This window comes from Sapajus apella, unplaced genomic scaffold (assembly GCF_009761245.1).
Source record: "Sapajus apella isolate SASKATOON/1434 unplaced genomic scaffold, GSC_monkey_1.0 scaffold3, whole genome shotgun sequence".
In the NCBI taxonomy this organism is placed as follows: domain Eukaryota; kingdom Metazoa; phylum Chordata; class Mammalia; order Primates; family Cebidae; genus Sapajus; species Sapajus apella.
The window spans coordinates 65,139,207-65,152,607 of NW_022436943.1; the positions used below are offsets into that span (position 1 = coordinate 65,139,207).

The 13,401-nt window shown below is 60.1% G+C and overlaps 1 protein-coding gene across 7 annotated transcripts in view; it reads right to left on the bottom strand.

Annotated features, from left to right (window-relative positions):
* The window catches only part of TSNARE1 (t-SNARE domain containing 1), a 133,200-nt gene extending 123,595 nt beyond the window's left edge, over nt 1-9,605 (bottom strand). For 6 of the 7 annotated variants that reach the window (XM_032254582.1, XM_032254539.1, XM_032254575.1 and 3 more), the window contains exon 1: nt 9,431-9,503. Coding sequence is in view for 1 of the 7 variants with exons in the window: in XM_032254556.1 (XP_032110447.1) it covers nt 9,431-9,491 (61 nt within the window). In the remaining 6 variants the exon portion in view is untranslated. Of the gene's footprint in view, nt 1-9,430 lie in introns of all 7 variants that reach the window. The other variant, XM_032254556.1, reaches the window with a different exon arrangement.
* Nucleotides 9,606-13,401: the final 3,796 nt, after the last annotated feature.

Here is a 13,401-nt window from a genome sequence, read left to right on the forward strand (position 1 = left end):
TCTTCGGGGCTCTGCCCCAGAGCAAGGAACTCCTCCAGCCAGCCCTGTGACACCCTCTTCGGGGCTCTGTGGCTCCTGGCGTCACCAAGCTCATCCAGAACAGGTGCTCACAGGGGAAGCCGTGCGCAGTACATCTGGTCCAGGTGCTCACAGGGGAAGCCGTGCGCAGTACGTCTGGTCCAGGTGCTCACGGTACGTCTGGTCCAGGTGCTCACAGGGGAAGCCGTGCGCAGTACATCTGGTCCAGGTGCTCACAGGGGAAGCCGTGCGCAGTACATGAGGTCCAGGTGCTCACGGTACGTCTGGTCCAGGTGCTCACAGTACGTCTGGTCCAGGTGCTCACAGGGGAAGCCGTGTGCAGTACATCTGGTCCAGGTGCTCACAGTACATCTGGTCCAGGTGCTCACAGTACATCTGGTCCAGGTGCTCACAGTACATCTGGTCCAGGTGCTCACAGGGGAAGCCGTGCGCAGTACATCTGGTCCAGGTGCTCACAGTACGTCTGGTCCAGGTGCTCACAGGGGAAGCCGTGCGCAGTACATCTGGTGCAGGTGCTCATAGGGGAAGCCGTGCGCAGTACATCTGGCCCAGGTGCTCACAGGGGAAGCCGTGTGCAGTACATCAGGTCCAGACACAGCCCTGCCCGGACCCAGCACCTGTGCCAGTGCCTGGAGCTGCCCCGTTGCAGCGGCCAGTGTGCCCGGCTGTGCACAGCGGCCGGGCCAGTGCCGGCTCACCCACACCCCCCGTCGCACACCTGGCTCGCCCTCGGCAGGTGTGGGATCTGGGGTGATAGCACAGCCCGCTCAGCTGAGTGCTCGGAACAAGCCCCCTGGGTGTGAGCACGACTCGGGCAGGAGGCACCTCTGGCCACAGAGCTTTCCAGCTGTCGAAGCGATCCCCAAGGATCCCACGACAATACCCCCTGAAGGCCCTGCCTGAGGCTGCTTCACAGTCAACTTTTTTTTTTTTTTGAGACAGTTTCGCTCTTGTTGCCCAAGCTGGAGGACCATGGTGTGATCTCAACTCACTGCAACCTCCACCTCCTGGGTTCAAGTGATTCTCCTGCCTCAGCCTCCCGAGTAGCTGGGATTACAGGTGCGTGCCACCATGCCCAGCTAATTTTTATTTTTTTAGTAGAGACAGGGTTTCACCATGTTGGCAGGCTGGTCTCAAACTCCTGACCTCAGGTGATCCCCCTGCCTCGGCCTCCCAAAGTACTGAGATTACAGGCGTGAGCCACTGCGCCCAACCTGCTCTTTTTTAATAAGTAGAGTGCACTCTAAAACAATGATAAAAAGCATAGTATAGTAAATATATAAACCAGTGACATAAGCGTTTATTATAGAATATTACATAGCATATATAACCGTACGGGCTGAACGTCTCTATGACCGGCAGCACAGCACGTCTGCTCACACCCACGTCACAGCGCCCACGTGAGCAATGCGTTGAACTACAGCATCATGGCTGCCAGGACAGCACTAGGCGACGGGAATTTGTCAGCTCCAGTGTGATCTTACAGGTCCGCCCTCATCTGTGCCATCCATCGCTGACCGAAACGTCCTTATGTGCACGTGACCGTGTAAGGCACTCACAGGAGGGGCCGCTGTGGCAATGAGGGCTGGGCCAGCCAGGGATGGGGACAGTTGCTACTGGATGCTTCCATCATCAGACCATCTAAACTGCTCGAAATGACTAAAGCAGAAGGTCATGAGAATAACCTGGGGGACACCCACACTGTGGAGCAGGCCTCAGCAACGGGAAGAAGCCACTCCTGCCACCTGCAGCCGCCTTGAGGACCGTCTGGGGAATAATGGCAAATGGATAAAGCCAGTCCCCAATGCCACACGCTGCAGGATTCCACGTGTACAACTGCGCTTCAAGTGACGACAATACGGGATAGAGAGCGGCCTGGTGCTCCCAGGAGGTCACGAAGGGTTGGAGGTGGAAACGGGCACCAGCACAGGGCTCCTCTCAGTGACGGCAGCCTCGGGCATGGCGGCCACATCCACCAGTCTGCTGGCTGTGCTGTTGTCCTAGTTCTGCACAAAGCTACCACTGGGGAAACTGGGTGAAAAGAGCTCAGGATCTGCAGATTATTTCTCACAACTGTATGTGAATTTACAACGGCCACAATAAAAAGTTTAATTTGCCAAAAGGCCCTGAAATGTCAAATGCCACACCTGAGGGTGCTGCGTGAAAGAACAGAAGTCACGTTCTCCCCAGTCTGGCTCCGCCGAGCACCCGCCCGTCCACTCCACCAGCACCCTCTGGAGCATCAGGACTAGAGGGAGGCGAAGCGTGACGTCCACCCTCTCCTAATGCGGAGAGGGAGTCCCAGGAAAAAAGCCAGGGGAAGGCCCAGGCAGCAAAGGTGCAGAGGTGGCGTCCCGAAGCACAAGCTGCCGGCTACACAGCTGGTATGGCATCACTCACGCTGCTCACCCGAGGCGCCCAGTTCTCATCCCTCGGGGAGCATGGGGCACTTCCTGTCCTCTTGTGGTCGGAGCCTCGTGGTTCCTTCTGGCCAATGAAATGTGAGTCCCCAACGGACACACACCTTTGTTGCTTCAGGCTACTAAAACCTGGGGGATTTTCATTCCAAAAGCAAAACCTTGCCAATGCGGTTACATTCTCCGCCCATCCAATCACCGCTCTGCCCACGCCGGCTGTCCGACTCCACTCCCTGCTCGGCTGGGAGGCCCTCCTGCCCTGGCTAAGGCGGAAGCCTGCAGGCTGCCCATGGGCCCCACACTTATGCCTGCAGCCTCCAGTGGCCTCCAGACCCTCTTGCATGGATTAAGGTGTCAAGATAATAGCTTCAGGGGCAGATACACAGAAAGGTGGGAGGCGCCCTGCCTGTCAGACCATCCCGCCAGACTGTCAGAAGCCGGGTGTGGGTCACGCACAGCAGCAGGGCGGGTGGACTGGACAGCTCGGACCTCTGACTCCCCATCTGTACACTGCGCAGTGAAACCAGCTCTAGAACTATTCCTAGCTACAGAATCTTTATCTTTTCTCTAAACACAATCATCCTCAGAAGACAGCACGGGAAACAGACCACGTCAGAGCTGCTCTGGGTAAAGGGAGGATGGTGATGGCGGCAGGGAGACTAGAGCCCCTGGGACTCCAAGGAGCAGATCACGTCACCCAGAAGTGCCCCACAGTCTCAGCCCGCTTCCCATGGGGCAGCGTGGGAAGGACAGGCCACACTTTCTACAGCCAGATCCCACAGGACTGGTTCCTCCTGCAGCTCTGTTCTGTGCCTGCTTCCTGGGCTTGGAAACTGCGTCACCTCTCAGGTTGGACAGAAAATGACTCCCACCTCCCTGCTCCAACCAGGGCCACCAGGGCCACCAGGCCACTGAGCTCTGAGCTGTGGGATGGCCCACAGGATCACCGCAGCACTCCTCACACCCCAGCTGCCAGCACACCCGTCCGCGTCCCTGCGTGCCCGGCCAAGGCTCCCCTGCTGGCCGCATCCCAGGCTGCGCCTGCGCCCTGAGAACAGGGGGTACACGAAGGGCGCAGGGCCCTGGAAACCAAGTCCCCATGAGGAGAGATGTGGGCAGGTGACCCGGCCTCCCTTCCGGAAGATTGGGTGATGTTGTCACCCTGGAGGCTGCTCTGGGAATTCAGGACCTGTCCACCCACAGGAGCATCTGCTGTTCCTGTCCCTCACCACTTCCTGCTCCTGGAGGGGCGGGGTGCCCATGCATCAGAGGCTGAGCAGCCTGAAGGTGAGGCTCAGCTCCTCCCCTCACGATCTTGTGCCCACTGTGTGCACTGTCCTGTGCTAGGGCCACACAGGCAGAAAGGACAAGGTCCTGGCCCTGGAGGAGAACACTAACGACCATGACGCAGCGCGGCAGGAGCCCTGCGGAGCCACTCCCCAAAGCCTGCAGCCCGCGCTCTGCCTCACTTCCCCAGGAGCCACCGGGCCCTCAGGATGAGCGGATGGGCTGGCTCCTGATGGTGGCCCTGATTAGAGACTTACACAGTCCAGGAGGTCACCGGCCAGGGCCACTCCAGGCAGAAGGGTGGCCCCAGCAAAGACACCCAGGGCCAGGCTGGGGGCAGCGTGAGAAGTCAGCGCAGCAGGTTTCCCAGAGGCTGGAAAGCAAATGCCAAGTGAAAGTGAGGCTGGAGCTGCCAGCAAGACTTTTAGCCAGGGGGTGGCCGGCCAGATCCACCCTCAGCGTGACGCAGAATCACAGGGGCCCAGACGCCCGGGTACCAGGAAGCAGCAGAAGCAGCGGTCCTCCCCAGTCACAATTCCCGCCTCCCGCACCCACTCCCAGCACGCCACGCTCTTCAGCGCCTCCCCACAAGTAAGCAGCAGGGGGAAGGAGGTGAGACTCCCAGCACCGAACCCAGCTCCTCATTGGCACCGAGGGCAGCCGGCCCAGGAAGAAGGCTGCTGTTTCTTTCTAATGTTGGAGAGACTGACCCTGGGCTTCTGCTTTTAAAACATGCCCCTTCCAAACACTTGGCCAGAATGGATCATGGGTCCGGATGGAGGGCGGCCAAGGTGGCCCGCTCTGTCCAGGGCTCTCTGACCGGAGCCTGGATGCCCCAAGCCCTCAGAACACTGCCCTCATCTTCCCCAGACCACACACTCTACTCCTTCGCTACCAGCCACCAATCCCCAGCCTCCCTTCACACAGGTTCCGTCTGCACCGCAGAGATGACAGCCAGGGTCAGGCTCAGGACAGGCACACACACACACACACACACACACACACACGCACACACACACACACACACACGCACACACACACACGCACACACACGCACACACATAATGCGCACAGGCACGCACACACGCACACACACACGCATGCACACACAGCCCCAAAACCCTAGATTCATTCACCTAAACCCCATCCACAGGCAACCACAGCCGCCAGGGGGTTCATGCGACCCCAACCTCATAGCCTCAAGCCCTATGGGAACGAGAGTCATGAGCTCTACCCATCTCCCCTCTCCACCAGAAATACCAACCTCCATACACGGCTTCCTTCAAACCTGAGAACCTTTGCCACACTCTGCTCCGGAACGCCATCTCAAGATGGAAGGGAAGGACAGGATTAGGTCTTCATGAGTGCAGTAACTGCCGTGATTAATAACACCATCTAACTCACAGGGAATGTATGTTTGTGACGCTGCTTCCAGCCTGGTCCTCCGGGAGAGCAGCAGAGCAGGACCGCCAGGCGGGCAGGCAGCAGAACGGTGAGCAGCACCTCTCATTTCTGCCTCTGATCAGAATCCTGATCAGAACACCAAGGCTCCCAAAGCGCACCCCCAGCCCTCCCAAAGCGCACCCCCAGCCCTCCCAAAGGGCACTCCCAGCCCTCCCAAAGTGCACCCCAGCCCTCTCAAAGCGCACCCCCAGCTGAGTGAGTTCCCCTGTCCGCCTCCTCACCGCTGACTACTGTGATCTTGCTCTGTAAGATGCACAGCAGTGTCCTGGGCAAGGTCAGGAAAGCCTGAACCTGCTTGCCACAGCATCCGTGCCAGGCACAGCCTTAGCACGTTATCCCAGAATACCATGCATCTCAGACAACAGTTGTGACAGCTGGGGCTGGGACTGGGACCTGCCAATGACCCTGTCCAGGCCAGCACCCCCAGCAGACTGTGCAGACTGTCCTTCTTGCCTGCAGTGTGTTCAAGTCCTAACAGGACCTACCCAAGGGCCAGAAAGGAAGAGCCCTGTACAGCACAGTCTGGATCTGAAGCCCACACAGAGTCACCTTCACCCCCATCCTGGACTCAGCAGGCCTCAGGGTGACGAGAGAATCTCACAGTGGATAAAGCCAGGCAGGACAAACACAGCTGGCTTTGATGAATGCCCTGGATGGCAGGCAGGACACCCTGAAACAAGGCCCCTGCAGGAGACACCACCCAACTCCACTCCGTGGGTGAGGACACCCTGCCCATGACAAATCTTCAGAAACCTACTCAAGGCACCTGGCTTGTCATTGTTGGTAAGGCCCTTCTTCTTTGCCAAGGGACTTGGACCATGAAAACTCTTCCTATGGAAGCTTCTAGATGGCTCCACAGTATAGCACTAACAGGAAGCATGGTGGAAAAAGAACAGCACAAGGTCAAGGTCAGCTCTGTCACTACCCCTCACTTCTGCAAATCTCACTGGACCCCAGACCCTGGGCCACAGCTGGACGGGCATTCAGACGCACAGATCCCCGTGGGTAGGGCGGCACACAGGGAGGCATGGAAAGGCGCTAGGGACCGTGGGTGCGGGCAGAATGATGGATGATCTTCCCCAGCTGCCTCAATGCACCCAAGAGGGACAGGATGAGGAGGCCCCAAGAAGAGGGCAGGGCCAAACATAAGCATCCACACTGAACAAGCGGCTGTCGCCTCTGGAGAGTTGGCACGGGCCACGCGCTCTCCAACTCCCTGCTCACTGGTCACCACTCCTCCACGCACAGATGCAGCAAATGTTTACACAGGGCCAACCCTCTCAGCAGAAAGCAGAGGAATCAGAGGAGGGATCCCCATGAGTCCCTTACTGGTGACGGTGTACAAAACACAGTGGCTGACAGCCGGACTGGGCCACAAGGTCAAAATCTACCTGCAGCAAATAACGCTATCCAGACAAACCTAGTAGCCACAGAGACGCCCGTGTGCATTAAAAAGAAGCCTGGCGCCAGACACCGTGACTCATGCTGGGAATCCCAGCACTTTGGGAGGCTGAAGCCAGAGAATGGCTTAAGGCCAGGAGTTCAAGACCAGCCTGGGAAATCGGGCAACATAGTGAGACACTCCTATCTCCAAAAAAAAAAAAGAGCTGGGCACAGTGGCTAACACCTGTAATCCCAGCACTTTGGGAGGCCGACGGGGTTGGATCACCTTAAGGTCAGGAGTTCAAGACCAGCCTGGCCAATGTGGAAAAACTCCATCTCTACTTAAAATATAAAAAATTAGCTGGGCGGCGTGGCGCATGCCTGTAATCCCAGCTACTTGGGAGGCTGAGGCAGGAGAATCGCTTGAACCCAGGAGGTGGAGGTTGCAGTGAGCCGAGACTGCACCATTATACTCCAGCCTGGGCAACAAGTGAAATTTTGTCTCAAAAAAAAAAAGGGAGGAGGAGGAAGCCTAGCCCCTAGCCAACTGTTCACACGGCCCAAACACCACTCAGAGGGACCAAATGCCCAACAACCTCAGAAGAAACGTGTCTGCGTTAATGAATGGAGCCCTAGAACTCAACAGCTGAGGAACTCACAGCAAGTTCACCATTCTGTGCCTCAGTCTCCTCATCTGGGAAACGGGGATAACACACCCTCCTCCCAGGGTGACTGTGAGAGTAAACTCAGTCATGAACACAGGTCGCTGGTCACCTGGCACCCGAGTGCTGTGACTAGTATCATTAATGTCATCACCTGCAGACACCGCCACCCCTTTGCCAATGGCTTGCTATAGTCATGGTGGAGGCGTGTGTCTCTTCTCCCCAGCTGGAAGGTGACTCCCTGACTCCGTCTCAAGCCCCAGCATGGTGAACTTCCCCAGCTGCACTTCTGACCATGTTCTCCTCGAAGCATTACGGGTCTAGTTGATGTATTCATCAAAACCTGCTGGGTGCCCATTCTCCTCTAGGTGCTGGGCTGGGCACTCAGGACACAAGGGTGTCACCGAAGAGGTCCATACCACAGGTGCTCGCGGGCATACAGGAGAGAAAAACGCGGGAGTCCCAGGGCATACCAAGCAGAAGCCTCTGTATCGACAGGCACACTAGTGAGAAAAGCCACATGGCGTGCAGAAAACAAGACAGCACCGTCAGGGACGTGAAACGGGCTGAAGATGCAGCTGGAGCCACCGGCAGGAGCCAAACCTGGGGCCTCGGTCTGCAGGCCACGAGGAGCTGTGGAAGGGACTTAGGAACACCTGGCTGCCCATGAGCCCATGAGCCCCTAGACCGAGAGCCTAAGTCTAGGCTCTTGATCCAGCACCTGCAGAGGGTCAGACTCAGGGGGAGTGTCCAGGGAAGGTTCTTGGATAGAGTCAGAGCAGCCACAGGCTGCCAGATGCTCACAGGGCCAGGCAAGCAGAGGAGGAGAGAAACAGGTGACCCTCACAAAACTCGACCTCCTTCAGGAAGTCTTCTTGGATTTGCTGGCCTCCCACAGCCACCTGCATTCACGACCTGCGCTGCTGCGTACAAAAGACTGCGCTACCAGCTTTCCGCTGAGGTCCTGTGATGCATCAGGTGGAGCCTTATGAAAGCAGCGGTTCAGTCAGCGGAAGCACTCCAGTTCTAACAAATGTCACCTTTCTTTCCACTGAGTGCTGTGTCCACATGGGGGGTAACCTAAGCAACAGTCCCCATCCCTGCCTGGCAGACACTAAAGATAACAGAACCAGCAGATGAGTGACAATCACAACAGGAAACGTTGTAGGAAGGCAAGTGATCAGAAAGGTGAGCTGAGACACGCCGGCCAGAAGCGAAGCTGCCACCAAGCCAGGAGGAGCCGGGAGCTAAAAGAAGAGCAGGCGGGTGTGCAGGGGAGGAGAGAAAGGGGGCCAGGCATGGCCGCAAAGGCGCCTGGCGGGATGAGGGGCACAGACGCACGGCAAGGCCCGTTTTGAGCAGCAAGGTGGCTCACAGAACTTCTGTGACAGGCAGTGCCCCCCACCTGCGCTGACCAACACAGCCGCCACCAGCCACGTGTGGCTGCTGAGTGTCTGACACTTGAACACTGGACGGGGTGGGGGGGGGGGGGCCGGAACCCTTCATGTTAACGTCAATGTAAACAGCCACGCCTGCCTCGGGGCTACCCCACTGGACACCACAGATGGGGCTTCCAGAGCCGGAGAAGTGCCCCTGGAGAGTTTCTGCGGGGACAGCGGGACCAGCATCACCTGAAAGCCCCTGGCGGGGATGTCCCCGTCCCCGGTACCCAGGAAGCACCATCTTACAACTCGGAGAAAGGACAGCAAGGCGTGGAGGGGGAAGCACCCAGGGGCGGGGTCTCCAGCTCCGGCTCCAAGGCGGGCTGGCGGGTCACCATCCCGTGCACCCAACAACTAGGCCCTGGGGCGTCCCCGGGACGGTGCTGACCTCCAGGCGCAGGCACCGGGCGCCCGGGCCAGAGCCCACCGATCTGGGGTCTGGAGAGCGCGCAAGGACCCACCGAGGGGCGCACACGCCCGCGGGCCGGTCCCCGAAAAGGGGAGCTCTTGGGGGGCTGCGGCTCCGGATCCCTGGCGCCCCTCAGATCCGCCCCCGGCGCGGCCCCGCCCCCTCCCCCCTCCCGGCGCGGCCCCGCCCCCCGCCGGGCCTCCCGCGAGCCCCTTCCAGCTGCGACGCGCCCCACGCCGGGCCCCGGGCCCCCCGCCAGGCCCGGACCGCCTCGCCCTCGTCGCCCACGCCCGCCGCAGCCAGGCCCCAGCCCCACCGCCGCCTCACCTGGGCCTTGGTGGCTCGCGGGCCGCTCCGTGCGCTCACGGCGGGGCGGGCACCCAAACATCACGTGACGGCCCCTCCCGCCGCCGGCGCGCGCGCCCCTTTCCGCGCCAGCCAATGGCCGCCGGGCCCGGACGCTCGCGGGGACTACCCGCCCCAGAGGTCCCCGCGCGGAGCCGGAAGCGGCGCGGACGGCGGCCAGCTGGGCCAAGAGACCTCTGTGGGTGCGCGCGCGAGCCTGCCTAGCGATGGGCCTCGGTTTCCCCGTTTTGCACACGGAGATGACGACGGAGATGGAGGTCACGCGGCGGGCGGAGGACCGGCGCAGAGGCGCTTCGGGAGCGGGCTCCGCTCAGCCCAGGGCTCATGGGCTCCGAGAAGCTCGAGCTCCTGCGGGACTGCGTGGGCGGCGGGTCTCGGCCGGGGCCGGGCCTGGCACCTGCGGGTGTCGGGCTGCGGGGCCCCAGGGCAGGCTGCGCGGGCTCCGCGTGGGGCAGTGCCAGGCTGGGGGCTGACGGGCCCCGCGGGGACTCCGGACGCCCAGTGTCACCGACGAGGGAACTGGTGTCGAGACATCTGAGGGACCTTTGCCCGAGGCCGCAGCGCCCCCGGGGGGAGACCCTCCTAGGGACCCCTTCCTCAGGGACCTGGGGCGCCTCCCACTCCCTGCTCTGCCTGCGGGCCCTCTCCCCATAACCCACTGGAGAAGAGACCTGGGAGGAACCTGGGGGCATGGGTGTGTGTCCGTGGGCCGCCAGGGTCCCCTTTCAGCCTGTTTCCCTGCAGTGAACCAAGAGCCACACCCCAGGCAGGAGAGCGAGCGTGGTGAGCCTCCGCCCCTCTCCAGCCAGTGGAGGTTCCCCGGCCGCTCTCACTGCCCGGGAGGCCCACACCGAAGCCCTGATGGCAGCCCTGGGCTCCCGAGAAGAGCCTTGCTGAGCTCCTGGGAAGAGGCGTGCCCTCCCCATCCCCCACCGCCCCCTTGGCTGGGGTTCTCCGCAGCCCAGGACTGTGCACGCGTGTGCACACGGGTTCTGTGCACATGAACACAAAAGTGTGCTCTTGGACAATGTGTGGTACTGTGTATGCACAGAGCGCACATGTGTGCCTGAGAGTGCACAAGTGTGTGCCAGGCTAGAGCATGGGAGCAGTAGAATATGGCACAAATGTGTGTGTGCACACGTGTGGGAGGGAAGAGGGGCACACGCCCACCAGCGTGCATGTGCTTAGGCCGGCCTGTCCTGGGCCCACCCAGGCTCCTTGCTCTGGTGTACTTGAGTCTCACCTAGCCCCAGGAGGCAGTGGCGTGTGCCTACCTCACCACCCAGCCAGGATTTGGACGGGCTTCACTCTTCTCCCAGGACAGCTGGAGTGCTGGGAAGCCGGCTCCTGTCCACGGAGGGTGCCTGTGACTGCTGACCCCCACTTCCACTTGAAGAGGAAGTTTCCACAGGACCAGTGCCTGTAGGAGAGCTGGCAATCCGGACTGAGGATGCCAGGCGCCTGGCACGGTGCCCACCTTCCCCTCAGTGGCTGGCACCATGTCTCTGGCCACTGCCTTATTCAGTCTCCTCTGACAGCTCCGTGCTCAGGTGTGAAAAGGAGGGAAAGTGAAGCCCCCTTCCCCTCGAGGCTGACCATGTCCAGGAGCTGCTTTCTTGACCACAGGAGGCATACATGGGGCTGTTTCTGTGCCTGGAGACTGCAGGGGGGATGGTCTAGCGTGGGCTGCGCCCTCCAGAGGAGGGGCTCCATATCTGTTGGTTCCTCCAAGATCTGGGGTGAGCCCGCCTGAGTATCCCACAGCAAGTCACAGAAGGTAAACCTCTCCGTGGAAAAGCCAGGAGCCCACTCCCTCGGGCTGAGCCGATGGGGAGGGGAAGGGCCAAGGGAAATAGCCAATAGCCTCCTGGGGCCTGGGACTGGGGCCAGGGCTCCCCTCCCTTGCCTCATCTCTGCTTCTCCCTGGAAGAGGTCATCACATGACCTCGTGCAGCTCTGGGCTCTCTCCCTCTTCCAGAGAGGCAGGACCCCTGGGGAAGAGCTCTACCCCACTCCTTGGCCAGCCAGCAAGACCAACAGGGTAAATAAGTGGCATTGGCCCTGCGCAGTGAGTTCTGTTACCTGGTCCTTAGCTGGCACCCCCCCAAATTGGATCTGCCATTCCAGGTCCCGGAGGGAATGTGGGCAGCAAGGTTGGGGTGGTTCCAACGCCTTCAGAAGGAACCTTGAGGCAGCACCCACTGAAGCCAACCCCAGAAACACTCCCTCTGTGAACAGTAGCAGGGACTTCTCAGGGCTTAAGCCGAATTCCCAGCTCAGTGTCAATCTGTGGATTTGTGGTGAGTTTCCCTGCCCTCCCACCCGTCCTCTCTGCCCTCTGAAGTCTGGCTCCAGCTGGCATCACCTGCTCTGGGACCGTCCCTGGCTCTGCTGCAGCCCTGCCTGGATGGTAGAAGGCGTGTGCACCTGCTGCTCTGCTCACAGGACAGCTTCTGCTCCAGCAAAGCCCACGGGCACCCGGCAACCCCCCAGAGCGCCCGCCCTCACTGTCACCCAGGCCTCCTTCGTGCCTTGGACACAGAACCCCAATTTTGTTCAAGTCATCGATGTACCCAGCCTCGCCAGCAGCTGGGGCCAGCTGTGACACAGTTCGCCCGGGGAATGACTGCAGGAGACACAAGGGAGCCTCCTGGCCCTTCGGAAGGGGGCAGGTGTGGCCGCCCTCACTGATGGCCTTCCTTTCTCCTTGCTCCAGCCTGGAATGTGGTCATGGTGTCCCAAGAACAGCAACCATGTGGCCAGCAAGGGCCAGGGGCTTAGCAGCTGCCTTGGTGCCCCACGGCCGCCGTCAGACTCATCACCATCGGGAGAACAAGCCCTTGTTCCCTTTACAGGGCTGCCTCATTAGATTTCATTAGGTGTTCTGAAACTCAAGCCAATGCCACTTCTGTTGTAGCTGATTTGGGCTCCTAAGCTCACAGTGGGTGGGACGTCCTTCTGTTAGCTTCGCCCTGCCCACCCGGCAGCAATGGCTCCTTGCGGGCAGGCCCTGAGGAATGACCTGGAAGAGCTTGTGAGGAGCGAGGGCACAGGAGACGCCCTCCCAGGAGCATCTTTCCCCCGTGTCCCCAGGCAGCCCAGGCTTCCAACCACATCTTACAACATAAAACATGGGGAAGAGAAGAAACTTTGGTCCTAACACTTAACCAAGCCCTGTCTTGCTGTGTGATGTTCAACCTGAGGCACACCTTCTCTGGGCTCGTTCACCAAAGCCGCAAATGCGGGAGCTGACTGCAGGGCAGAGCACTTATGAGGTCTGCCCAAGAGCGAGGTTGGTAAAGGGCTGGCAGAACCTGGGGGCGTGGGGCGTGTGGAAGGGTGGTGAGCCGTTCTCTCATCACCCACGCCAGAGTAGTGTCATGGGGGGACACGTGGGGGTCTCTGGGAAGGGCCTGGCACAGCCCCAGCACATGGCAGGGGTCTGACCATTCAAGACTCAGTCTGCGTCGTCAAGACACCCCGTCTCTTAGAAACCAACTCCAGCCTGATGTGCGGAACAGCCTCCTGAGGTGTTGAACGGTGAGCAGGAGTGACGAAAAGCAAAATGAAGTAAAAGAATAGAGAGTCCATGGGCAAGCGTGTAGAGCGCTATTCTTGCTAACGCATCATCCAAGGAAGGACAGTTGCCACGTTTCCTGGAAATGCCCCCACCCGACCCCTGCCGGCATCCCTGAGCCCGAGATCAGCAGGTGGGGACCAGGGGACAGGAAGAGTCTCTGCACTGCAAGGCCATGGTCCACCCAGGTCCCACAGCCACCGCTGGGCCTGCTGCTGGGCACAGCTGCCCTCCTTCCTGCCAAAGTCCATCCCATCTGCAAAGCCTGTCTCCTCACTCACTCATCCAGCAAACCTTTACTTCCATGCCAAGCAGCATGCTAGCTTCCGGGGATACCGTCCAGTTTGATTTGGTT